The sequence below is a fragment of the Furipterus horrens genome, unplaced genomic scaffold (genome assembly GCF_987537825.1).
Source record: "Furipterus horrens unplaced genomic scaffold, mFurHor1.1.pri manual_scaffold_9, whole genome shotgun sequence".
In the NCBI taxonomy this organism is placed as follows: domain Eukaryota; kingdom Metazoa; phylum Chordata; class Mammalia; order Chiroptera; family Furipteridae; genus Furipterus; species Furipterus horrens.
Window position 1 is genome coordinate 3,425,670 of NW_028327179.1, and position 27,237 is coordinate 3,452,906.

Genomic DNA, 27,237 nt, shown 5'->3' on the forward strand with positions numbered 1-27,237 from the left:
AGCATGAGACAGAGGAAGCACCGTTGGTCGGATGGGAGCCAGAGCACGCAACGAGGGGAACTCTGTGGGGAAGCAGGACTGGGCGAGGGGTCCCGTCACCAGTGGTCCTGCCACAGCTTCCGTCAGACGAGGTAGAGGCCGGACAGAGGGTGGCCAGGTGGGCTGGGGCGTGTTTCTAGAATGTTGGATGCTGGGGTCCGTGAGTGTGGCTTCCTCTCTCCAGGGGACAAAGAGCACCTTCTCCTCGTCATCCAAGGAGCACATCTGGGCTCTGCCACTCACTGTGGGGCGGGGCCCGGGGTAAGTCCCACGCCCCCTAGAGTGAGGGGGTTGGCCCAGAGGCCCCTAAGGTCAACCCCCCCTCTAAAGCCTCAGGAGCAGGCAACCTGTCTCTAAAAAAAGGAACACATGCAGGTACCTGTTTGGAGGGTTCAACCTACAGGAAAGGAAATGTGGGCTCGGTTGTTGCCTCCCTGCATGTCATGGGCCATCCCTGAGCCAGACGCAGGGCTGCGTCTTTACGCATCCTGCCAAGGTCAGGGTGTCCGTGATACTGTTCCCATTTCACAGACGGAAAACGGCACCCCAAAGACAGCAGATGACGGTCACACTAATACCCTGGCTAGTCCCATACGCCCTGGGCACCCCAAAGACAGCAGATGACTGTCACACTAATACCCTGACTAGTCCCCATACGCCCTGGGCGTCAGTGCTGTGATCGGCCCGGGCTCCTGCCGCAAGGCCGTGCTGTGTAAGCAACGGGCCCGGGACAGCCCTGCTCGGTGGGAGACCGAGCGGAGAACCTGGCTGTGCGTCTCTCTCTCTCGGCGGGTCCTGCTGAGCCATCAAAGCTCAGCGTCCCCTGAGGACACGCTCAGTGCCAGGCCCACCAGCGTCTCTCCCTTCACCCTCTTTAAAAGAAACGCAACAGGGGAGGGCAGGGGGCGAGGAAGGAGCCTACGGAGGGGCTCAGCCACAGGCCACCCTCTGCCCCAGCACCTCTCAGCAGGAGGGAGATGCTGCGTTGCTGGCTGCCTTTGATGTCCTGGGAAGAAGGAAAGGTGCTGACTTGCATTAAACCTGAGGAAGCCCTTCCTGAGCGGTGGGTTTCAGCTCAGCTGCTGCTGATGGGATTTTTACAAGCTTCTGAAAAACAAACACCAGGCAGTCTGGGTGCTTCTAATTGTATCTGAAAATAGGCAATGATTGTATGGGGATGGGCTTTCTCGTTTTTAAAGGGCTCCTCCTGGCGGAAACCGGACCTTTTAATAGATGAGCACAGCTATGTTGTCAGTTCAGAGTAAATACTTTATAGAACCCCGACATGCCCCAGCCTGTCCACTAACACGAGGAAAGCCACAAGCCATGAGGGGACCCCGATGTGAAGCTCAGGGTTATGTAACCTCAGGCTCTCTCCCTCCAGGCAGGGAAGAGGCACAAATTGAAGGGACATACAGCTGCTCGAATTTCATTCGGGGGAAGGAATGTATCCATCTTACGGGCCCACCGAAATGCTGGTGAAAAGTGATCCTTGAGTAATGACAGCAGAATAGGGAGCAGATTCTAGAAAAATAAACAGCCCTGCCTGCTCCCTCGCTTTGCTCAGCAAAGACGAGGAGGGTGGAGCAGAGGGAGAGGCAGACGCAGAGGCGGTCGTGGGCCCACTGTCTTCCAGGGACAGTGCTGAGCCAGGGGCACCCAGGGGCTGCCACACCCCCACCCCGAGGTTCCAGCTGGCATGCTGGCACAAGGCTCAGCTCGCTGGCTTTCTGAAGGCTGGAGTGTCTCGGCAAGGTGACAGGAGAGCCAGGTGGCTCTGTCCGCAGAGAGGGGGCGCTGGAAGGCCGGCCCGCGTCGCGCTGGAGTCCGCCCAGGCCAGGCCCGCGGTGCCCTCAGGGGGCCCGGGGATCGCAGGCCGACGGGGTGGGCTCTGCAGCCGCACACCTGTGTCTGCGGTAGAGACACCGGTTCACGGAGGGGGAGACAGAACTTCTTGCAACCGGGCTCCCCCGTTTTCATCTTTTCCCACTGTCCCCATCCGCCACGCCTGCGCCCACCTCTGACCTCCCAGCACACCTGTCCGTTTGAGTCTCCTTTACAGACTCCTTCCTTGCAGAGGAGTCCAGGGGCCGTGCACACAACGGGTCGGGATCCTGGCTCACCCCGTGGCTGTCTGGTGACGGGGACACCTCACGGCACCACGCCGCACCTTGCTTTCCGCGTTTATAAAAGGAGGTAGCGGTGTTGCTGATGACCTGTGACAGCAGCGTAGGGAATTCTACCAGAGGACCGCTGGCCGCGTGATCCCGGGCAGGACGGGACGTCGGGGCAGCCTCGTCGCTTTCGGAAGCACCTGCTCCGTTCTCGGCCCCTCTGGTCACCCCGGGACCTCGCGTACACCTGTCCTGGAGAATGTAGGCGAGGCGATGCCTCTGCGAAGGGAGCCCGGCTCAGACACGGGGACCTACTGCCCCCTCTGCCTTTGTTTATTCTCCCTCAGTGAATGCCAACTAATAAACGCGGAACGAAGATGGACGTTCCACAGGGCTGAACTCACGCAGACGGTGCGGAAGCCTGGGCGCCTTCTCGCCTGTCAGCGCCCTGGGGATCCGTCTGCTGAAGGGCTAACGCCCAGGGTGGCAGGACCCCCGTTAGGGCCCTTCCCGCAGCTTCCCTTCCGATGCCCGTCACACCAAGCGTTAAACATGTAGAATGCTGCCGCTGGGGGGTGGGACTTCCTTGTTAGCATTGGTTTTGTTTATTTTACTCCAGGAGTAAGATAAGAGCCCCATGGTGTCACAGTCAGGGGCCCCAGGCGTGCCTGCCCCTTCCATTGTGCTGGTCCCCCCCTGGGAGGCCGCCCCTCAGTCTAGGAGATCACCCCGGCCTCTTCTGCCAGAAGACTGGCTCCGGTTTTGATACACGTCCAGCCCGTGACGGATTATAAATTCCTTCCTTGGGGAATGTGCCGGGACTGCCAAGTTCACTGCCTGCCGGTCCCCTTCCAGAAAACACTGCGCATAGTTAGGCCGAAAGCGGGGTCCTGCCCCGGGCCACCTCACCCCGCCCCATCCTTCCCAAGTCAGCACAGGCTGTCCCCCGACTCCCTTTCCTTCCTTCCACGTCTCCACCCACGTCACCAACAGGACGACGTGGGGACTCTCACTTTGCACCCAGAATATTGGCTATGGTGTGTGACGCTCTCCAGAAAGTAGCCTCAGCCTGGTTTCTAGATCCGTGTGACCAGGTCTGCCCACTGTCACCAGCACCTCTCAGCACCACCTGCTACGACTCCTGCTTGGCTCCTCAGCTCTAGCGGCTGTTGGCTCTGCCCGGCCCGGGGTGACCCTCCGCCCCCACACAGGGTTAACGCATATGCCACAGGGGCAGACCCTCCCCCACAGCCAAACCGCCCTCACTGACTTCTGCTGCGCAGCTCTTACCTGGGGCCCTGTCTTACCCTGGGCTGTGTGCTTCTGCAGGCAACAAACACCACCTGCTTGCTGGCCCCACCTTACATAATCTGATCATTTATCTTGCAGCATGAAAAGAGAGACTGTCCTGTAATGGATCCTCCTGGGGGAAGAAAGGTCGAGAACAGCCGGAGCCCGGAGCCCAGAATCCTGCACATCGTTGACAACAGGGGCGTGACTCTATTTCGAGTCTGCATAGCCTTGCGCCTCTGAATCTCAGAACGCCAGATGAGGAAACACTGGAAGAGTTAAAGACTCTTCGCTCTGGTTTTGCCATCAAGTGATAATGCAAAGCCACCTCTTTTCATGACAAGACCCAAGTTTAAGGGTCACAGAGAAGGATCCAGCAAAGAGAACTCTCCACCTCCCACTGGGATTATAAACACACAAGACCACCCACCCCATCCTAGAACCTGGCCATCGTCCACCCAGGTGATTCTAAATGGTTCCAGCCTCAGAACTTGGGGGCCAGCATGGAGTCAGTGACTCCAAGAACCCTCCCACCCCCGAGGCAGGGAGTGCTTGGCCTGGGCTCTGATCCTGGGTCCCGGGCTGAGCCTGAGTACAAGAGGAAGGCAAAGCATTTGATGTGCCCACTGGTTTTGTCTCAGTTTGACAGGGAGTGAGTAAAAGGCCCATCGGCCGCCTTCTCTCTAGATGAAAACATGTTATCAGCTCCCAAGAAGCAGGACGAGGGAAGAGAATTGAGTATTTTCTCCGCCTACTAACCACACCCTTTGCAGCCCCACTAGTCCTTGTCCCTTTGCTCCCCGAAAGCTGCAGCGAGGGGAAATCTCCGAGTTCAGATATTTTGCAGGACAGCAGGACCCAGTGAAGCGTGAGGACCCATGAGAGACTGAAATATCTAAAGAGAAGAAATCGGGGGTAGAAAGCTAACCTCTGCTACCAGCATTCCAATACCTTTCTTCAAATCAAAACAATGAAATATTTTAAGAATTACATTGTCAATTATTTTATTTATTTTCTTGGATGTGAGAACATAATGGAACTCTCAGAATGTGAAATTTTAAATAGGCCACCCCTGGTGGAATTTTAGTTGTTTTTTTTAATTATAAAAATAATGCACAAGAAAAAATACCATAAAGAAAACTTAGAGATGTTCTTTTAACTGTTTTGAGTCATCCATGGGGGGGGGGCCCTGCCTTTTCTCTGGTTGTACCTGCCCTGCACAGCCCAGGGCTGCCACCCCTCGATCCGAGAGGGTTGCTCCAATCCCAGCCACAACACCCACATTCCAGGCCAGAGGGAGACAAAGGCAGGAAAGGCGTGGGCCTCCAGCCCGTAAGGACGTTTCTCGGAAGTGAGTCCGGGCTTCACCGCCACCGCCACACCTCGCTGTGACGGGACCCTGGGGAACGCAGTGTGCTCTGCGTGGCCGTGCGCCCAGCTAAAAATCCTGGGTTGTTTATTGCAGGAAAACGGGAGCACAGACATGTTTACTGCCAGCAGCCTTTGGTGCCGGGAGTAGACTCCACGGAGACTCCCTACCGGGTCAGGACCCAGCCGAGTGTGCAGATAGGAATGGGAGATCGGAATGAGGGCATCTGCACCCGGGGCGCGGGCGGGCAGGCTGTACTGTGGCCACTGCAAACACCGGAGCTCGTGGTACGCGTCCTCACAGGGGGTCACGGACAGGTGCAAGTAGTCGTCCGTGCCTGTGTGCACAGGGAGCTCGCCAGGCCTGGACACACGTGGGAAAACAGGTGCGGAGACTCCCCAGCCCGCGTTCTCCACGTTGCTGGTCCTGCACGCAGCCTTCAGCCTGGAGGGAGTGCCAGCCGCACTACCCAGAACTGCCGGCAGAGGGGAATGTGGGTCCCCACGACCGCCAACTCCCGCCCTCCCCACCCCCACCCCCTCCCGGAGCACAGGAAGGCCAGAGCTGCCTGCCATGAACAGAGGCATTAGAGAAGAGCCCCTGGAACCTGGGGAATGGTCTCCTTTGGTGGCCACCCTCCAGAGCTCTTGTCCGTGTCTGTCCTTCATGGATCTTCCTCGTGTCCTGCTGGAAGCCAGGGACTGTGACCGTGCGTTGCTCGTTTGGAATCACGATCTGAGGTCTGAGAAGACAGACTCCTGGCTTGAGGATGTGTTGGGTGCTGGGCAGAGCATTCCAGGCAGAAAGAACAACGGGAGGAAAGATATGAAGTCAGAAAGATGAAGCCCAAAGTCAAGGATCAGGAGCAAAGTGAGGTCACCGGCTGGAGAACAGACAAGAGTGGAAAGACCTGAGGCTCGGCAGACAGATGTCTGCATTCAGGTGACAGCTCCCATCACCTGGAAACAGCGGCCTACTGGGGCTCCAAGGCACCGTGGGGGGCATCTTGATTCTCTAGTGATGTTAGCCCCCAAGGTGCAGAAAGGGAAGAAGCAAGAAAGGAGCCCTGGACCCCTGATCGCAGATCAGAGACCAGGGTGTCAGGGCCTGGGAGCCACCCCAGGATGTCTAGAGTCAGCCTGAAGGGACTTGTCATACAGCCTGTGTCCAAGGCATCCAATGATCCAGGGACCCAAGGGCTGCTGTCACTTGGCAATTAAGCCAAAACACCTTTTTTTAAAAGTTGCCTGGGGGGTGGGGATGGCATGCCTGGGACTGCTTTGCCTGGGGAACAGCCAGGAAGGGCTGGGGTGGGTACCGGAGAGCCGGGGAGGCCCAGGCTGGGCAGGGAGGGCTGTCAGCAGCTTACCATAACAGGGAAGCAAGGCGGCGCGGAGAACTGGCAGGATGGAGCAGAGGAGACAGTGAAAAAAGGACACTCTCTGGTTTTGCTCTAGCCCTGCTCCCCATTCCACCCACGGTAGTTCCAGCCCCAGCTTCAAATTTTGCTGCCTTTCAGCCTTTGAAAAGTGGCTTTGCTCTTCAGGTTTGCTAGCCTTTCTGCAGAAGAATTTAAATCGCTCTGGGGTTGGGCTGATGGCATGTAAGTGTCCCCACCGCATTCTCCCAGTGGCCTTTCCCCAAGCTGGCATTCCTGGACAAGACCTACGACATTCCGTGTGCTCCTCTCCGTCACGCCCAAGGGTGGAGCAAGTTACCGCTCCACCCTGTGAGCCTGCCGAGGGTCCTCTCTCAAAGAGCTCAGGGACTCCCAGACCATGTCCCCCTGGGGGCCACCCTGATCCCTCCACCTCCCTTGAGCACATGTTCAAAGCGGACCCCTCACTTCAGAGCAGGACCTTAGAAACATCACAGTCGGAAGCTTTCACATCGCAATTTCCCCAGTATACCCATCTGCGCCCCCAATCTCAAAGGTGTAACAGTGGCTTCAAAAGTTGAGCTGCCTGTCACCAGGCTTCAATCCAACCACCTGGCCTTGGCAGTGTGCCTGGTGAGGACAATAAAGACTCCTTAAAAGTGATTTTTTTTTTTTTCAAATGGAAAGATGCATGAAATGCCTTGGCTGTCCGTGGAAGCCCCTTAGGTGCCCACTTAATATTTCCCATCCCGATTACCCAGCTCCACTGTGACCGTCTCCCCACCCTGGGCCACATTCCCTGCTGTGCTGTCTGTTCTAACCTGGGCCTCCCAAGGCCAAGGGCACGCAGCGATGGCCGCTGAGAAGGCAGCCTGCCTGCGTATTGAGTCCCCTGCTCGTGTACCTGGCGCTCAGAGCCCCCACCGACGGGCGCCGTGAGAAAAGCTCTCTCCCGGCCGCTGACACCTACCTGGGCTCACCTGGTTCCTTTATTCCCACCGCCTACCGACCTCCTCGGGGCTATGAGCTTCCCCCCTCCCCCGTCCAGCCTCCTTCTGCCGAAGCCCCGCGGAGAGGGGGCTCGGCGCGTTTCTCAGTCTCCTCCCGCCGTCCTCGGCACCCCTCGCGGGGACCACGCCTGTCCGTCATCTTCCTGAACAGCAGCGGCTGGTCGAGTCCCTGCTTCTCAGGGGAGTCCCCGCGGACAGCCCCTCCCTGCGCCTAGAACCCTTTCCCTCCGTTTCCTGCTGAGACACTAACGGAGCTGACGTCCGAGGGCGCAGCCCTGCCGAGCCCCGGCGGCTCACGGGCACGCGGCGCGCGAAGCAGAGGGCAGCCTAGCCTAACGGGCACGGCCCAGCGGTTCTGCAGAGACGGAGGCGGAGGGTTTCAGGAAGCGGGACACGGTCCGGGGCAGGTGCTGGCGCGACGCCCTGGAGGGCGAGGGCGGAGTGACTGGGCGTGACTGCGGGGACGCTGGCCCGGGGGGACCCTGCTGCTCCAGTGCGTGTCCACTGTCTCCGAGGCATCTGTTTCCCCGTTAGAGCCCGGCATGGTGTTTCATATTCTCTCCCAAAGACAGCGCCTTCAAATACTTCCACACGACGGTGCAAGGTCTCCATACTATCCTGGGTTTTATTACATATTCATGTCCTCCGAATAACGCCCGGACCCGACGCCGAAGTCCTTAAAAACACCGGCAGGTTAATGGTGCCCTCTGCTGGTGGAACTGGCGGCTGGACCTGTTCGCGCTAACTCAGACGTCAAGAAGCTGGATTCCAGCCCCAACTCTTCTTCCGAGTGACCTCCTGGCGTCATACAAGTGATGCCCCATCCTGGGCCTCCGGGGAAAGTTCCAGAATGAAGACTTTGAGCAGACGGTCCCCTGTGCTCTCCAGGTGTCTTGCCAAAGTTTCGAAAATAGAGTATTTCACACCCAGTGCAGAAGCAATAAAACGCCAGTGCCCAACTTCCGACCAAGATGGAGGCGTAGACAGACACGCTGCATCTCCCTCCAAAACTAAGAAGGAATACGACTACCTCAGAACTAGAGACAACCAGAAGTTCCAGAAAATCAAGCTGCATGGAAGTCCAGCAAACAAAGGTATAAAGAAGAAATGCTCATCCAGACAGGTAGGAGGGGCGGAGCCAGTGTGGTGGCAGCAGCTGCAGGCCCGCAGAAAGTGCAGTCACACATTATAAAAGTCAGGAGGGACACCTGGGGAGCATTCCCAGCTCCTCACTAGACCACACAGCTACGGTCCCAGCCCCGGGGAAAATCAAGCCTCATTGCTTCTGACTGTGCAGACCCAGGCAGAAACTGCTGGTGTCTCAGCAGAGTCTGCTTGTTTAAAGGGCCCCCACGGTCCTAGAATGTCCGCAAACCCACCCACTCTGGGAACGACAGCCAGGGGAACAGCTAGAGGGGTGCCAGTCCCATATGGAAGTGGAAGAACTGCCTGGGAAAGGGGTGAGTGCTAAGCAAGCAGCATTGTTCCCTCTCTGATCCCTCCCCTACACACAGCGCCACAATGTGGTGAAATGGGTTGCCTGTACTGATGAATACCTAAGGCTCCAACCCTTACAACATAACAGGTGTGACAGCTCTACCTAAGACACAAAGGCGAACCAACACAGGAGCCTGTCAACACGAGGAGACAGAGAAGTATGGCCCAAAAGAGGGAACGGATCAAGGTTCCAGTGGGAGAACTAGGAGACGAGGAAACAGCCAACCTAACAGACAAGAAGATAGCCAACCTAACAGAAGAGGAGATAGCCAACCTAACACATGCAGAATTCAAAACACTGGTGATAAAGATGCTCACAGGCTTGACAGATAAGCTTGAGTATGGCAAACGCATAAGGGAACAAGTGAAGGCTACGCTAAGTGAAACGAAGGAAAATCCACACAAAACCAATGGTGAAGGGAAGGAAACTATGGTTCAAATCAATTATTTGGAACATAACGAAGAAAGAACAATCAACCAGTAAAAAATGAGGAAACAAGAATTGAAAAAAAATGAGGATAGGCTTAGGAACCTCTGGGACAACTTTAAACGTGCCAACATCTAAATCATAGGGGTACCAGAAGGAGAAGAGGAAGAGCAAGAAATTGAAAGCTTATGTGAAAAAATAATGAAGGAAAACTTCCCAAATTTGGCAAAGTAAATAGACATACAAGTCCAGGAAGCATAGAGAGTCCCAAACAAGCTAGACCCAAGGAGGACCACACCAAGACACATCATAATTAAAATGCCAAAGGTTCATGATAAAGAGAGAATCTTAAAAGGAGCAAGAGGAAAGCAGAGAGTTACCTACAAAGGGGTTCCTGTAAGACTCTCAGCTGATTTCTCAAAAGAAACGTTGCAGGCAGAAAGGACTGGCAAGGAGCATTCAATGTGATGAAAAGCAAGGACCTACAACCAAGATTACTCTATCCAGCAAAGCTATCATTTAGAATGGAAGGGCAGATGAAGTGCTTCCCAGACAAGGTGAAGCTAAAGGAGTTCACCATCACCAAGCCATTATTATATGAAATGTCAAAGGGACTTACTTAAGAAAAAGAAGATCAAAATTATGAACATTAAAATGACAATAAACACAACTATAAACAACTGAATCTAAAAAAATAAAAAGAAAATCTAACTAAGGAGACCAGGATGGGAACAGAATCATAGGCATGGGGATCATTTGGCGGGTTATCAGCTGGGAAGGGGAAGGGGAGAAATGGGGAAATGGTGCAGGGATTAAGAAGCATAATTGGTTGGTACAAAATAGACAGGGGGAAATTAAGAATAATATAGGAAAGGGTGAAGCCAAAGAACTTATACGCACGACCCATGGACATGAACTAAGGGGGGAGGGATTGCTGGAGGGAAAGGGGGGTACTGGGCGGTGGGGAGCAAATTTTAAAAAAATTGGAACAACTGTAACAGCATAATTGATAAAATATACTTTAAAAAAAAAACCCAACAACTTCCTCTCAGCTTGAGTCTTCATACGAGGCTGGGGAGAAACCTGGGGCAAAAGGGGCAGAGCTAGCTGAAGTGTTCGTGGTCTCCATCCTTGGAAGCAATGAGCCACCCAGGCCAGTGACTGTCCGTTGTCGCCCTCTTCAATTTTTTCACTGGCAGGTGTGCAGGTTGTACAGTATCTAAAACGTGAGACTTACTGCAGGTGTGGGCCATGGTCAAGTGGCCCAGTAGACCCATTTGGTGAGTGTCTGATGGGCCCTGGGCCGCAGCCAGGTGCCAGCTCCACTCCCGCCACGTACCAGCTGTGTCCCCCACGTGGCTGAAAAACCAAATGGGACAGCGAACACAGAGCTGTTTCAGGGGCCTGAACAATGAAGACAAGGGGACTAGAATTGTGATGGGGGGAGTAACAGTGAAAAAAACCAAGGAAAGTATCCTCAATCCTTCTCTGTGAAACACTGCCGCACCCCAGAGCTGGGGGGCAAACATTAGTGTATGTAATACTTCTCTGTGAAATATTGCTGCACCCCAAAATTTGTGGGGGCAGCAAATATTTTGAGCGACAAACTGTTTGCCACGGAAGGTGAGGTTGGCTCATTGTTTCAAGTAAAATCTACTCCCTTAGAATATTCTGTTTGAAAATATTGCAGACAGGAGAGGCCATCAAAGAGCAGAGACATCTGTGACACTTGCTGACATGTCAACTGGTCAAGGTCGAGGAATAAGTTACCTTTTTAAAGGCTGTGGTTCTTTTTTTTACCTGCTGCTGAAGAACCCAAGTCAATAATCCCACCTACCACGATTTCCCAAAAGCGTTGGCCCTTCCAAAGCAGTCACTTGCAGCACTGTGCAAAGACGGGGACCCCTTTCCGTGAGATGACTTCGTTCAGACAGGACGTGCTTCTAAACAAGGTAACTTTTTTTTTTTTTTTTACTATTCCAGCTGCAAACAACTGGAGTGCCTCTCAGGACCATTAAAGGTCCTGTCTCTCCTGCTCCGTCGCCAAGGCTCTGAGCAGTGCCCCGTGCCAATAGCCGGGGGAAAGAGAGCGAAGATGGGTTTTCAGTGCTGTGGGGTTAAACCCTGGGAGGCAGCTCTAAGGGCCGGGTGACCCTGGCCCCCACGGCCTGTTCACACACCGGAAGGCCCTGTCAGTCCCTTCCCCTCCCCACACCCAGTTCCCGGGTCTGTGGAACACAGTCAGGGACCGGCTCACACCAAGTCCTCCTAGCCCTGGGCTTCTGTTCCCAACACGTGTATGCGTAAGTATAAGCCTTTCCAAACTAGGGTTAGTTCTTCTTGTTTGGAATATACTGGAAAGGACATGAGCTGTTTTTACCAGGCAGAAGCAAAGTTTTCCTAAGAGGCTGTGGATAGCCAACAAGATCAATGCCTCTGCAGAGTCACGTGAACGAAGGCCCTGCATTCAATTTTATTTCACTTTTACGAAAGAGCGTCTCGGCGGCAAAGCGCATCCCACTGCCGCTGAGGAGTCTGCGTTGGGCCAGAATGAAAGAAGCACAGGAGAATAATTGAAGGAAACATGGCTGTTTTTACCGGACAGAACTTCACGCTGATTTTGTTCTCATGCCAGCTGGCTGTACCACCCGATGAAAATCATTTTACCTCCGTGGGCCTCAGTTTCTCTATCTGGCAAAGTAGGAAGCTGGACGAGATGGAACAAGTCAGAAGACGGCTTTCCAGTCCCAGTTCTGCCATCGGTCACCTTAGTGCTTGTGGGCACATCCCTGTGCCTCTCCGAATGGGAGCGTCACCATCAGAGTCATTCAGATGTTCACGACCTCTCATGTTCAATCCAATGAGAAAAGGAATGTTAAAGTCCTTTTAAAAATGGAAAGGTCACGTACAAATGATAGCTTCACCTCATTCTGCAAAGTCCCTTCCAGATGGGACTTCTCCTTCATTCACTCATTCACCCACTCATTCATTCATTCATGAACTATTTTGAATGCCTACTATGTACCCAGGGTAAAGTAATCGGTACAAACACAACGCCTGCCCTCGTGCTGCCGTGGGGTCGCGGGGAAGAAACCACGGAGTAACTACTGTTCAGCTCTCTTCAGGCAGATGAGCACCCGCCGGGAGGACCGCGTTTCCTGCACAAGGCGTGACGCCGTGGCCGCGGTGAGGACGTTTCCTCCGCTGAGCGTGGGAGGAAGATGGGCCCCAGGACAGAGCATGAAGCAGGCAGGTGGGCGGGCCCTCGAGGGGGTCACCTTCGCTGGTGTCCTGCTGTAACTGCGGGGACATCGTGCCCAGGAACCCCTTTCAGAAGACCTGCTGCTGCACGGTCCTGTCCATGGCTGCACAGCCCTGGGCAGCGGGCCTCAGAGGGCAGGAGGGTGCCTCCCTGCGCTCGGTGCCGTTTCTGTCTCTCCTGTCGCTCCCTTGGTCCCATCAGGGTGTCCCTCGCTTGGTTCCAGAAGAGTATCCTTCCCACGTTGCGCTGTAATCCTTGCCTTTCTCACGCACTAACTTGGAATCGGAGGGCAGAAACGATCTTTTTAATCTCGTACCATCGGGCATTCAATCAATGATTAAATGGCGAGGGACGTAAACTAAGATACTGTTTTCTCAAGGAGAAATCATGGCATCTTTCTGGTTCCCAATAATTAACAAAACAAGGACACAGAGAGGCAGCAAAGACTGTTACATTAGCCATGTCGTGTTTACATAAACGCGGACTTCTGTGCTCGGGTCCTTTTCTTCCGCACGGGATGCTCCCGGGCAAGGGATTGAATGTTGGAGGACTCGTCCTGGCCGATTAAATATCTGGGCGATGGAGTGCGCTTTCCCGTTTTGTCTTGTAGCAGAATCTACCCGTTTATTCAAAACAAAGGGACTTCATGAAAACAAAACCTAAGGCCAGAGAGAGAGACACAGAAGGGCCGGTGGCTCCTCCTCCTCGACACCCCCTCCCAACGGCGCGGCGAGGAGGGGCCGCCGCTGCCCCCGAGACTCCACTGTCCTCGCAGTGCTCGGGCCGCTTTGCCACATTCTGGAGAGGAGGGTTTTGTTTGTTTGTTTGATTGTTGGACTCCCCCTTATTACTGAACAAGGAGCTGCTGCGGTGCCGCTGCCTGGCGCTTCGGGGGCCCAAGGCGGCCCCGCCCGGCCGGCGAGAATGCAGGTGGATGACGGCGCGTCTGGGGACCGCAGACACCTTGAATGACGGCGAGTTCTCTCTCCAGGTTTCCCTGCGCGAACGTGCCCCGCGCGGCCGCCCGGTTTGCTCTAGAGAATTGTGGAAGGGGCTCGGCCGCAGGAGGCGCTTGCGGACCGGGGCTCCGGCCCTGCCGAGCGCGGCGCCCACAGCAGGCCGGGGCGGGCGGCGGAGGGACCGGGCGGGCGGCCGTGACCGGGCTCTGAGCCGCGACAGCCCCCCGCGGGCCCGGCTGCCCGGGCGTTGTCCGGCGGGGCGGGCCCCACGTGGAGCGCACCAGCTGCGCCCAGATGTGCCGGCCGCCCGCGGCCCCGCAGGCCCGGCGGAGAGGCCCCTGCGCGCCCCGAGGCCCCGCTAGCCCTCCCAGCTCGCGGCTCTCCTAAAGGGAGCCCCCGGCCCAGCGCACAGGGTCCCGGAGCGCCGCTCCGGGGGAAACGCCGCGCGGGAGGTTTGTCCCCGCGCGCGCGCCGTACGCGCGGCCCCGGAGCCGGGGAGGGCGCGCGGCGGCGATGGGCGAGACCATGTCCAAGAGACTCAAGTTGCACCTGAGCGGGGAGACGGAGATGGAGGAGCGGGCGTTCCCCAACCCGTTCCCAGACTACGAGGCCGCCGCCTCCGCCGCCGCGGCCGAGGACGCGGGCTGTGCCCGCTCCGCACCGTCCCCCGAGGAGCTCGGGCTCCCTTTCCACGAGGATGGGAAGGTGAGTCTGCGGCCCGCTTTGGCCGGGCCCTGGGCCGCGACGGGCGGGGGGAGTGCGGGCGGTGGTAGCGTCCACCCGCCCCGCCCAGCGACGTGCTGACGTCATCGGCCCCGCCCACGGGGGGGTGTGGCGTCTCCCTGCGCACCGTCCCTGGGGCGCGCCCCCGCTCGCTGGTGCCCAGCCGGGCTCCTCCCCGGCCCGTGGTTGGTGCCGCGGGGCCCCTCACGCCCGTGAAGCGCCCCGATGGAGCCCTCCGCTTCTGCGCCCTTGGGAGTGGCCGTGCGGGCTCCCGTGGCAGCCGATGCCCTGGAGCGCGCTCAGCCAAGGCACGTGCGGACGGCCCTGCTGGAGGCCGGCCCCGGCTTCGCCAGAATGAACACGAATCAGGCCCCACTGCCTTCTGTAGAGACGCTTTATGACTGGCAGTTACTGCATTTTTTATGTTTTAAGTGGTATGTTGAGAATGTAACTAAGATATACGGTATCAAAGTGTACCTTTGTCTGACGGACACGAAATGCCATGGAGATGAGGGTGTTAAGGGTTGAACTGTGTCTCCCGAAAGATACGTCCAGGCCCTAACCGCCTTCGGGACGGGGCTGTGTTTCCGTGCAAGCAGATGGAACTGGTTAGGGTTGGGGTTTTTCATAAAGAGGAAAGGGGCACGCGCCTCCTCTCCCGTCCGAGAGAGTGTCGTGGGTGTATCTTACTCTGAGTCTCTGGAGAGTACGTAGGTCTTTCCGTGAAAACGATAAGCCCTCTGTCTTCAGTCCCGGGGCCTCCCTTCTGTGCAATGGAACCCGATCCCCCAGGGCCGAGGGAGCCCCGCAGGAGCGCACACGCCCTCCACCCTGGTGATGTCATTTCTGAGGTTTGCCTTCCGTCCACGCGCCCCAGTTCCAGTGACATGGGCCCTGGAAGCCTGAGCACGCAGTGCCATGGACGCATTTTCTTTTGCTTTTCTTCCGTGGACTCTTAGTTACAGGGTGCAATGGGTTCTTTTTTTTCTTTCTTCAATGACATGAGCATTTTCCCTGTTGCCCCCGGAGGGGCCTTCCATCGTGACACCGAGTCAGTCCATGAGGAAGATGCGACCGTTAGTTGTAGATCGGTCTGCACCCAGTAGCAGAACTACAACGGACACACACACACACAAGTACGGAACTGAAGGAGGAAATACACAGCAGACGACTCTACAGTCACGATCGGATATTTTAACGCAACGCAGCGGCTGGTATAGCAACTAGGTTTTCCAAAAGCCATCAGACAGAACAGCCCGAACAAATACGTGTTTAAGACCGTGGCCAGACTTCCCTTCAGGAAGACCCCCAGCAGGGAGTGAGAATACCTGCTGCTTTAGTTCTTAGTAGTGTTGGTTCATAATGTTTTAAAATACTTTATTATTTATTCACCTAATAGGCAAGCCGTGGTGCGTGTGCTTATTTTTGTTGCATTAATTGCTGAGTGACCGTTTTTGCATATGCCTGTCATTTTACTTTTTTTCTTTTTACGAGGTTTATTGATCATTTTAGCTACATTTCTGTATTGCTGTAGAATTTTTTACTTATAATGTTTTACATTACAAGTATTTCCCTTTGGTCATTGACTTTTTAAATTAAATGTATTGGGATGACATTGGGTAATAAATTATATGGGTTTCAAGTGTATAATTATACAATAACTCATCTGCATATTCGTGTTGTGTACCCACCCCCCAAAGTCAAGTTCCCCTCCGTCACCATATACTTGGCCCCCTTTACCCTTTACCACCCCCCTTCCCTCCAGTCACCACCACACTGTTGTCTGTGTCTGTGAGTGCCTGTCATTCACTTTTTTCTTTTTGCCTTTTTTTATTGTTCTTCTTGTCATTAACTTTTAAACCATCCTCCTTATCTTTAATGTATAGTAGTTAAAATGTTATTCAATCACATCTACCGTTTTTTATCCTCCGTTTCATTTCTGCAGCGTGTTGTTTGTGATCCTACATAAGACGTACAGTCTATTGAGGGCATTGTCTCATTTAAAAACGCACCTGATGAAACCGAGGGAGCGCTCCAGTCAGTGACATGCTGGAATGGGCAGTGCCTGTCTCAACATCGTCCTGTTCCTGTGCCGTTTATGTCACTGTCCTGTTTTGGTTCTCAGATCGTTCATAATTTCACGAGGCGGATCCAGACCAAAATCAAGGACCTCCTGCAGCAGATGGAAGAGGGGCTGAAGACTGCCGACCCCCATGATTGCTCTGCTTACACTGGGTGGACAGGTGAGGATACGTGCAGGTCCTGGGCGTGGCTTGTTCCTGGGGGGTGGAGTGTAAGACTTGGGTCTGAAACTTTTTTCTCCTGTAAAATGGTAAAGTTTTATCCCCTTTAGGTGAAGTTTTGAACTGTCTCCATAGTTGAGATGCTTTGGAACTTTATTTCTAAAGGAATTCTGCCTGGAAGTTTGAACTTTTAACATGTAGCATGTCATATATCTGTAACCTAACATATGGCAGTCCATGAAAATGCGTTATAAGAGCAACCTTGCCCGAGGGTCCATTTCTTTCTGTTCGTTTGCTTTTGTTGCTTTGGTCTTTGCGACAAGCTGCAGTTATGTGTGATTTCTCTGGTCCGTTATATATAATAACTATTTAACGTGTTGCTTGTACTCACTTGACTCATTAGTACGCATAAGGATTTTTATTTTGATGATCATTAAACAAGCAACCGGTAATACACTTTACATGAAAAAACTGAATTTTAAAATTAGCTTGCTTTTAACTAATCTTTACATTGTCATTATTTTACCATGTAGCCAGGACATTGTAACGGCTATAATCCTTGGAATGTAAAAGAAAGAAAGACAGAACTCGTTCTGAGGGATTAGACCGCAGTGTGATTATTACTGATGGCAGTTTACCTATAAACTTAGAGCCTTTTCTTGGTAAATCTTCAGAGTTTAGTCAAAGAACAGCGTAGAACCGAGGGTGCAGTTAGAGTCCCACGAGCTGATGCCTGGTTTTACAAACACGCTGGCCCTGATCGTTTTATTCGTGTCCAGATATAGATTCCTACTGTTTGCCTGGGATGAACACAACACACAGTGACGTTAACAGTAAAATTTTCAAACTTTTAAATCCAGACATGGAGCTGGTTTACTCACAGAGCCACCGAGTTTTACCTGAAATGTAGAATTAGATGCTTTCGGCTACCCTGAAGCAAAATACAAAGAATAACGATGTTTTGCAAGGGAAAACAATGTGGTTACGAGTGGACAGGTTCCCCCTAAGAGGTCTCTCCCGTGAAGCGTCCCGTCATTGACAGCGGGTCTGACTACGGGGCCAGGCCCTGCGTCTGCTCCGTGATCAGCAGGTTCCCAGCCTGCGTCGGGGACCCCGGGGAGGGTGCCGAGAGCCAGCTGGTTGGTTGGCTGTAATCTCCGTCTGCCGTCCTCTTGTGGGACCAGGGACGGACCCCCGTGGACGTGTTCGGTTGGATGTTTTAAAATAACACCCGTGGTGCTGCGGTGCTGGCAGCGTGCGGAGCCTCCCGAGACCCGTCCTGCCCCGTTTTTGCTCCGGAAGTGGTGCAGTGTGAGAAGAGGGGACGGACCCCTCGCCCGGTCTCTAGCAGCGCAGCGGCAGGGCGTGCGCACACGGGCGAGAGGCTGAGAGCGGCCCGGGGGGCGGCGCAGGGCCCGGGGCCAAGGCCGCCCTTCCCGCCCCTCAGATCAGCAGTGGCCTTTCCCGGGAGGGGACTGTCTGAGCGCGCAGGCGGCAGGGACCGCTGGCGAGGAGAGAGCAGAGGTGTGGAGAGTGTCCTGGGAACAGAGGCTGCAGACGCTTTAAAAAGCGCTATTGTGGAAAAGGGGGGGTGAGGTTATCGGGCAGAAGCTGTGAACTCTGCGTGGCAGGGGGGCGGGAACCACAGCCACGCGAGGAGCCGCCCGAAACAAAGGCCGTGGGGATGGAGGGGCGTCTGGCCTGCGGCTGAAACGTGTTAATGTAGTTTATGTTGAGTTAACTTCATCACTGGAAGAGGCTGCCATTGACATTTTAAAAACTGGGAAAGCACCTAAGCATTTCCCTCTCCCAGAGAATCTTCCTGTTAATGGTTGACCCAGAAAAACTTGTCTAATTCATATTTAAGGAGAAAGTTCAACAGTTGTATACGTAACATTGGAAAGAAAAGGGAAACCAAGTTTGCCGGAGGAGGGAAAAACACAACAGGAAAATCCCACTGCAGTGGGGAGAGAGACGACAGCACTTTCAGCATTGACTTCGAAACTTAGTTAAGCAATAAGGTCACAGAGCAGAACTAAGAAGGAAAAAATCTACCCTGTGTAATGTCTCCGATGATGCCCTTGAGAAACGGAGGGTTCATGTAGGTTTTTCCCGTGATCATAAACACAATGTCCTAAAGGCAAAAAGGAAGGGCGGTCGGTAACGGTCTCCGTGGGGGCGGGGCTTCTCCCAGGCATAGCCCTCCTGTACCTGCAGCTGCACCGCGTCACGCGGGACCAGACCTACCTGCTGCGGTCCCTGGACTACGTAAAGAGGACGCTGCGGAACCTCAGCGGCCGCAGGGTCACCTTCCTCTGCGGGGATGCGGGGCCGCTCGCCGTAGGAGCTGTGGTCTATCACAGGCTCAAGAGTGACTGTGAGTCCCAGGAATGCGTCACCAAGTGAGTGCCCCCGAGGGGGAGGGTTTTCTCCAAATTCGCAGGCGAAGGTCTTCTGCCCTGGCTGGTGTGGCTCGGCCCTGGCTGGTGTGGCTCGGTGCACTGAGCACTGGCCTGCGAGCCACAAGGTCTCTGGTTCGATTCCCAGTCCTGGCACAGGCCCGGGGTGCAGGCCAGGTCCCCAGTCCCCAGGTGGGGGCGCACGAGAGGCAACTGACTGATGTTCCTCTCGCACATGGACGTTTCCCTCTTTCTCCCTCCCTTCCCCTCTCGCTAAAAATAAAATAAAATGTATCTTCTGTTACAAACAGACCTGTCCAGGAAGTGAAGGCTTCTGTGTATGAGTCTCGAGCAGAGTGGAGGGATCCCGTGGTCCCTTCCCACCTGGGCTGTGTTCGCCTTAACTTGGGGGGCCATTGAGAGGGGCCCACATGGTGCTTTCTGTTACTGTCATCATTTTTCTAGCGTAACTTTTGGTTGACTTCTGTGCATGAAAATTGTTCAGTTGTCACGAACCATCAGAAAGTATCACCTGTCACGGCATCTGTTGGTTTCCCATCTTTTCTGAGGAAGCAGAGACCGCGGCTCAGTCCCGTGGTCTGCTGGCCCCAGCTCACGCGAGCCTGCTCATGTTTGCTGAAGGACGGGGCGGCGCGACCCAGCCCCCACGCGTTGGCCACATTTTACTGCCGTTTCGTTTAGAGTTTAAGTCACTTTCTTCTCATTCTGGACTTCCATGGTGTAGCATACGTGTCAGGTAGACATTTTCAACACAAAGATGTTTTATTCATTGTGGTACCTCAGAGAGAAGTTTTTGCTTCTTTTGTTTAATCAGTTTTAAATTAAAAATAAATAGCAGGTAACCCCCACGGGAATGGGGTTATTTACAGTCTCGGGAAGAGGAGCGCTAGGCAGCCCCCGGGAAAACAGAAATGTTCTTGTCGGGCAGACTTTTGCAGCTCCAGAGGGCCGTCGTCTGCCGAGACTCCGACCTCCCCGATGAGCTGCTCTACGGACGGGCGGGGTACCTGTACGCCTTGCTCTACCTGAACACGGAGATCGGGCCGGGCACCGTGTGCCAGTCGGCGATTAAGGAGGTACTGTGGGCCCCCCGCCCCCGCGGGCACCCTCTGCCCCAGCCCACGTCCGGGCCTGCCCGTCAGCACAGCCGCAGCAGACGCTAGGCTCGGGTCCTGAAACCAGCTCAGAGAATTAATAAATAGCTCCTTTTTGTCCCTCCCAGGGATTTTTAAAACTCTGTGCCTGTATCGATTCAGCTGCCTTTGCTAGAATCAAACAGCCACAGCTCCAGAAAGACAGCATGTTTATCTCTCTCGTGAGATGTCTGAGCTGGCAGGCAGTCCTGGGCATGGGGCCTGGGACCCCTGTCTTGTTCTCCTGGATCCTGGGGGCCCGCCCTTGTCTGCGGGGCCAAAGCTAGTTGAGCACCTGCGCCCAGGGACAGATGAGGAAGGGGAGGATGAGCTGCTTCCTTTTTAAGGCCAAGAACGACAAGGTCCCACCTCGCTTCTGCTCACATCCCACTTAAAGAACTTCATCAAGTGACCGTGTCCCGCTGTCTGGGGCTCGGGGCCGATGCCCAGCTAAAACGTGGCACTCGACGATCAGACGCGTGCGGGGGGCCGGGGCCCAGTCCGTGTCTGCACCACAGACTCGGCACCGCGCGTCCCTCTCGTGGGCTAACGAGAGCCCTGCACACCCCAGCAGACATGTCCTGTTGCCTCTCACAGCAGAGCCTAAGGCTGGGCCTCCGTGGGAGCTTGCCAGGCTCTGGGGGAAGCATGGCAGCCGCAGAGTGGCCAAGAGGAAGCTTTTCTAGATTCCGGGGAACCGTTTATACAGAGAGCTTTTGGTTTCGTGGTGTGGCTTCCTGGTGTTTTTCTCCCACTCTGGGATTGTCCCTTGGCTCATCTCTGCCTGTGGTCATAATCTGCAAACTGAAGGCAGCCCCGCGGCTGCGCCGTGTGCTGTGAGGGTTCCTGAGACAAGGCCAGGAACCGGGCGGGCTCTCGGCCCCACGCTGCCCCGTCGCCCCTGCAGGTCGTCACTGCCATCATTGACTCCGGCAAGGCCCTGTCGAGGGACGAGAGGAAGACGGAGCGCTGTCCCCTGCTGTACCAGTGGCACCGGAAGCAGTACGTGGGGGCAGCCCACGGCATGGCCGGCATTTACTACATGTTAATGCAGGTAAGCGAGGCGGCTGGAATGCTGCCCCGTGGCCACGTCCCACCACAGCCGGTCGGAGAGGACAGCGGAACTGAGCCGTGGGCACGGACTGCGCAGGTGGAAAAACAGTGTGGCCCCTCCTTTGAGTAGTGATGCGTCTGCTTCCCTCTGCGCGCGGAGCAGTGCACAGACCGGGGACCTGCGCCCACGCACACCGGGCGGCATCCCCCTGGGGAAGGAGGCCCTCCCCTGAGAAGCTTCCGGGGGCGCACGGGCCTCTGCAGTATCCGCCCAGAAACTGATCATTTTCTGCCGAGATAACATAGTTTGGTATTTTAGGGGGAGAGCTTGGCCTACTGTAAATACGGGGAACTGATGATGTGGAAGGTATTTTTCACCTTTCACGTTCTGTAGTTTAAGTTATTTATATAAATGCCTCGTTTGTGCGTATTTCATAGAATACGCATCTTTAAGCTTCATCCTTGCCAATATGTACGGAAAGAGTAAAAATATAAGTGTGTGAATGTAAAAAAAAAAACAGACTAGGGCAGAGCTGTCTCCACATTCAGATACCCGCACTGGCGACCGGCTGTGTCCTCGGGTTTTCACTAGGTCACCGTGGCCGCGGTCTGTCTCTCCGTGCCGCCGGGTCTGCGGGATGCAGTGCAGGGACCCCACCCCAGACAGACCCCACCGCCCCGGCCGCGGCCCACGCCTGCTGTGCGCAGCTGCTTACCCTCCCCTGAGCCTGTCTTCTCCCCTTCACAGCCAGAGCGCAGGGCGGGCGGTTAGTTTGCGCAGAACCACAAAACTAGCAAATCGAACAGCACAGATTAGAATTGCGCTCTTTTTTACCAAAGGCCCGTATAAGAACAAAGGACTACAACCCCCTTTTCTGGTCATTAGTGGTCTCCGTTTATTGTCGTACAAGGTAAAACATGCATATACTCCGATTTGTGAATCTTCTTCATGGTCCAGACACCCTTGGCCGAAATAACCAGAATTCGGTATTTTGTTTTAAAGTGGCACTGTTATTCTGGACAGTGTGTGTATCCTCTATTTTCCCAGAAAAATGTTTTAACAGAGGCTTTGAACCCTTTTTTAAAGTAATAACACCATTGGGGGAAAGACAGTTATGTAAGAGCTATTCCAATAGAAAACAAGTGAAATAAGGCAAACAGAAGAAGACAAAAACCTTTCGCTTAGGTGTGGAATACAAAACAAAAAGAGAAACGAACAGAGGAAACAAGAGCAAACCCACAGACGCGGGCAGCAGGCTGGCGGCTCCCAGACGGGCAGGGGGTGCAGGAGGGCGGAGCCGGCGCGGGGCTCCAGCGTCTGGGGGCAGAGGCCCTGGGCCGCGGGTGGCGCGCGCGCTCTGGTGTACGACACCGGATTATAATGTGCACCGGACACGCGTATAATGTTCTACCCAGTGTTACCTCGGATTCTGAAAAAGATACTAGAGGAATTTGGAAGGCCCCATTTAACAAGGTCGCCGGCCTCCTGTGGTTGTTGGCTGCCTTTTGGGTTAACGTGATACTTAGTCACAGTGCGGAGAGGTTTGGTCAAACGTTACTCGAATGTTTCTTTGGGGGCGTTTGGGGGAGATGCGTATGTACACGGGGGCCTTCCGGTAAAGCAGCCTGCCCTCTGAAGTGTGGCTGCACCTTATCCGCTCTGTCCAAGGCCTCCCCTGAGCAAGAGGGAGTTTTTCAGAAGATGCTCTCAGACTTCATCTGCAACGACAGACAGTTGAAATAAGAAAAGGTCTGTCCTGGTCTCAAATCATTGAATAAACCCTAATTTTATATGCTCCAGGTTATTGATACTTTATTAGCCACAATACGTGGGTTTTCTTAAAAATAGGAAAAACATACGTAATGTTTTGTTGTTGTTTAAAGCCAGCGGCAAAGGTGGACCCAGAAACGCTGACGGAGATGGTGAAGCCCAGCATCGATTACGTGCGCCACAAGCGGTTCCGGTCCGGGAACTACCCCTCGTCCCTGAGCAACGAGACGGACCGGCTGGTGCACTGGTGCCACGGGGCCCCGGGCGTCATCCACGTGCTGCTGCAGGCCCACAAGGTCAGTGCCCATCCCGGCGCCGGTGTGCAGGGCCCCAGAGCTCCCCCAACCCCCGGCGCCTCCGGGCGCACAGGGTCAGTGCCCATCCCCGTAGCCGCGTGCAGGGCCCCAGAGTGAGCATTTGAATTTGTCACAGTTAACATGTATTTTAGAACTACCTTTGCAGCATCGTGAGCTGGGAGGAGGACAGGCCAGGAGACGGACAGACTGAGGCCGTCGGGGCCGCGGCAGGCGGTGGTGGTGGTGGCGCTCCTTTGTCCCCGGGGCCAGTTCTGGTTTCCTAAAACCGTGCAGTTTTCTAACCAGACGGGAACCATTTTGCCGGCTGTTCCCTGAGAACCCCGTTCCCACGCCGCTTTGCTTTGCACTGCCCAGGTTTTTAAGGAGGAAAAGTACCTGAAGGACGCCATGGAGTGCAGTGACGTGATTTGGCAGCGCGGCCTGCTGCGCAAGGGCTACGGGATCTGCCACGGGACCGCCGGAAATGGCTACTCCTTCCTCTCCCTGTACCACCTCACACAGGACAGAAAGTACCTCTACCGGGCCTGCAAGGTAAGGGCATCTCTGTCCAGACAGAGGGACCCTCCGGGACCGGCACGGTCCGCCTCCCTCTCCCTCCTCCTCTCCACCTGCTGCTCCCAACCCTGCAGCGTCTCTGATGCGGGGCTGGGGCCCCACCTGGGGCAGGGCCCCCACTGCTCCTGAGTCACGGAGCTGAGCGTGTGCCTCAGCCCCCACCGCCTCTCCCCCTCCTCCCCTCCCCCCTCCCCTCCCCCTCCTCCCTTCCTCCCCCTCCCCCTCCTCCCCTCCCCGCTCCTGCCACACTGCGCTCTGCAGCCATTGCCCACCTCCCCACGTGTGTACAGCGCCTGTTCCCTCCAGCACGGTTAGCTGGTCCTCCCATCAGGGGTGCCCCTCCCCCGAAATGTGCATGGCAACTCCTTAGTGATGCCCTGGGTGGCCGGGCTGCCCATCTGAGAAGAGGTGGCCCTGCCGTCCGGCCCAGAGCCCACGCTCCCGGCCTCTGCTCCGCCCAGAACCTCGGGGCTGCGATTCTTGGTGACTCACTGCAATGGCTTCTCTGTTGCCTTTCCACCAAGTGAAATCTCCAGTCTAAAAAGAAACACCTTCCTTCTTTAGTTTGCAGAGTGGTGTCTCGAGTATGGAGCCCATGGGTGCCGCATCCCTGACAGACCCTATTCCCTCTTTGAAGGTAAGGGAGGGGGCCGTCTGAGCGCCGGGTGCGTGGACCTGGCTCCCGTCCCCGCGTGGCTGGCCCCCAGCCCTCTGATCTCACAGGTGTGACCGGTTACAAAGTAGTTTCCTGCTGCAAGTGCCACTGAGTCTCCTCACTGTACCTGTTCTGTGCTCCTGTGAATGTGCCCCAGGTGTTTTCTTGTGAGGTCACTGTGTAGACGGATAGGATGTTTGCTGCTCGGTCCCGTAAGAAGTGTTAGCGTCCTCCTCGGGCGTTTCATCTGCAGTGCTGCGTATAAGCTCGCTCTGTTCATAGGAAGCTCGTTAGTTACGTGTGTAATTATTTAAGTTGTATAAAGAAGTGTGAATAATATTAGCATTTAGGAAGCATTAGCAATTAGAAATATTAGTCGTTGGAAAAAATAATGAGAAAATATTGAAGAAAGTTCTGAAAAACGAGCCATGACAGGAATTCAGCAAACACCGTTAACAGTCCACAGCAGGCCCGGTATGTAGGACGCCGCTCAGGGAGACAGAACAGACGTTCTGCAGAGACTGGTCCACTTCCTACCTTTCCTGGGTGAGGGAGGGAAGGAGAGAGAGAATTGGGTGATTCACAACATAAGCCACAGAAATCAAAGGACAAAGTTAAATGGTGTCAGGATACGTTGATGATAACTTTTCATTACTGTAGAGCCACATCTTACATGAATTCCAAAATAAACCTCAGAAGGGATAAATGATTGGATTTTTTAAAACTCAAGTCATAGACAGATGTTGAATTTTGTTAAGTGCTTTTTCTGCATCGGTTGCTAAGATCATGTGATTTTTCTTAACGGTGTGTTTGTTGATTTCTTGTCATTGCTCGTTTTTCAGAACTTTCTTCAATATTTTCTTATTATTTTTCCAACTATTAATATCATCTTAATAGGGTAGGTTTTTAATCTGGATAGATTTTTCAAATATTACCCAGCCTTGCATCTCTGGAGTAGACCTCACTTAGTCCTGATGTATGGTTATTTTTACAAATTGCAGAATTGTATTTGCTAATATTTTGTTGAGGATTTTCACATCTATATTCATGGAGGATATTAGCCTGTAATTTTCCCTTTTTGTACTGTCTGGTTTTGGTGTCAGGATAGCGCTGACCTACAAACACCTAACTGGGGAGGGCTCGTTCTGGGGCTGGGGGGGTCCCTCCTCATCCCCACCCCACCTTCAGAAGCTCCTGTGCCTCCGTGTGGAGCCCCAGGCGGGGGGGGTGGGGCAGGGATTTCGACCAAAGCAAATAAAGTTTGCTTTTATATAACATTCTTAAAACCTAGAGAAGATATAAAACGCAACTTTTTATCTGGAATAGAAAGTAAGGGCTCTGATAAAGGAAGTTTCAGAAGTTGAAATATCTCAAGTGCAGTGCGATAACTTTTTTGATGGCGAGTCTGTGAGATCTTCCTAAAGTTCCAAAATGCAATATTAAAGCCCAGAAACAAAAGTTTCAAGATAAGATGGGGCAGAGAAGTGGCATCACGAGCTGCTGGGTGCTAACACCACGGTGGCGTTGGTTTTTACGGCGTCATTGCTGAAGTCTGCTCCTTTCCCAGCTCCTACGGCTCCTGATGAGGCGGGAGGGGCCCCTTTGGGTCCCTCCCGGGCCGCCCCTGAAGGGTCCCCGTTTGCCCTTGCAGGCATGGCAGGCGCCATCCATTTCCTCTCTGACGTCCTGGAACCGCAGACGTCGAGGTTTCCAGCCTTTGAACTTGCCTCTTCGCAGACGGATCAAAAGGTGGAGAAAGACTGCTAGGAGACCGGTTTGGACCAAAAGCCACCAGCTGCTCAGTGCCTGACAAAGAGCCATCTGTGAGTCCTGAGAGGGACAGAGGAGCAGCAGCCCCTCCCGGGCCCCCTGAGTTGGAGCATGAGGGACAGCAGCCTCCCCCCCCCCAGCCCCCGCGTCTGTAACGGTGCCCCCTCCCCCCGCTGGTGTAAAACACGGTTCCTCACCCAGTTTTCCTCCGCGCCTGCATGTGTCCTGGTGTTCGTTGTGTGTAGGTGTGAGCCGTGCTGAGCGGAAAGCCGCCTGTGCCCCGGGCAGAGCGGACCGTGCGGGGCGCACGAGGCAGCCCCTCTCGGTACAGGACCTTCGCGGCGGGCTGTCTGCGTCCACACCCGCACGACAGGCGGGGAGCAGGCCGAGTCTCTGGGGTGATGCCCCGTGGCACACGTTGTCAGCACTTGTGTGGGCACCGGTCACATGAGCAGCAGGGAAGGGCCGCCGCGAGCCCTGGGAGCTCCCAGCACTCGGTGGGGGCCCTCCAGCCTGGCGCTCCCACGGGGCTGCAGACGCACTTGTTCCTGCGCGCTCAGTGTGGGAGAAGCCAGCGGGGCGCTGCAGCTCCCTGGGCCCCCGCGCTCAGCGGAAGTGCAGGAGGCCCTCGCAGTCCGAGGCAGTGGGGGGACCCGGGAAGTGGACTTCAGGACATCAGGGTCAGCGTTGGAGGAGACCCTCCCGTGGCCGCGCTGCAAATCCCGTAGCAACGACCGAGCCCGGGCGGTTCACGCCGACGGCACCTCCATTTCATAAATGTTACGAGGTGTTGCTTCGAGTTCAGTGAATGAAATCCCAGGAGGGTGATCAGCAGAAAGACGCTCACCTGTTCCGACATCCCTGCAGTTAAACTTATGTCAGAAGTTACAAAGTGTAAGTTGGGGATAGATACAGCCCTTACGTTTTGTCCGCTATTTGGGTGATTAAAAGCTCACACTTGGTGACGTGTACTGAGCATAGAAGCACTAGTCATTGACACACGCGGGAAGCACGCTGTTCTAACCAGGAAAGGATGCTGTGACTGATACTTTTATCTTAAAAACGGGCATTCCTGGGGAGGCAGGGAGGAGAGAGCCGGCACAGGAGGGGAGGAGAAGCAGTCCCTGGGTTCGCGGGGAGGGGGGTTCTGCTGGAAGCGGTGGGGACAGTGTGTGTGTTGGCAGAAGAGTGAGTGACCGTTCAGGTGCCCGTGACACAGAAGAGAAAGACTAGGGACTGGCCGGGAGGGTCA

The 27,237-nt window shown here is 54.8% G+C and overlaps 1 protein-coding gene across 1 annotated transcript; it reads left to right on the plus strand.

Annotated features, from left to right (window-relative positions):
* Positions 1-13,682: 13,682 nt before the first annotated feature.
* LANCL2 (LanC like glutathione S-transferase 2) lies at positions 13,683-26,117 on the plus strand. Its single transcript, XM_090287007.1, has 9 exons — positions 13,683-14,050; positions 16,194-16,311; positions 18,506-18,713; positions 19,660-19,807; positions 20,772-20,918; positions 22,802-22,984; positions 23,360-23,536; positions 24,125-24,197; positions 25,867-26,117. The coding sequence occupies exons 1-9, from the start codon at positions 13,859-13,861 to the stop codon at positions 25,980-25,982; spliced, it is 1,362 nt and encodes a 453-aa protein (XP_090143133.1). The 5' UTR covers positions 13,683-13,858; the 3' UTR covers positions 25,983-26,117.
* The last annotated feature ends 1,120 nt before the right edge of the window (positions 26,118-27,237 follow it).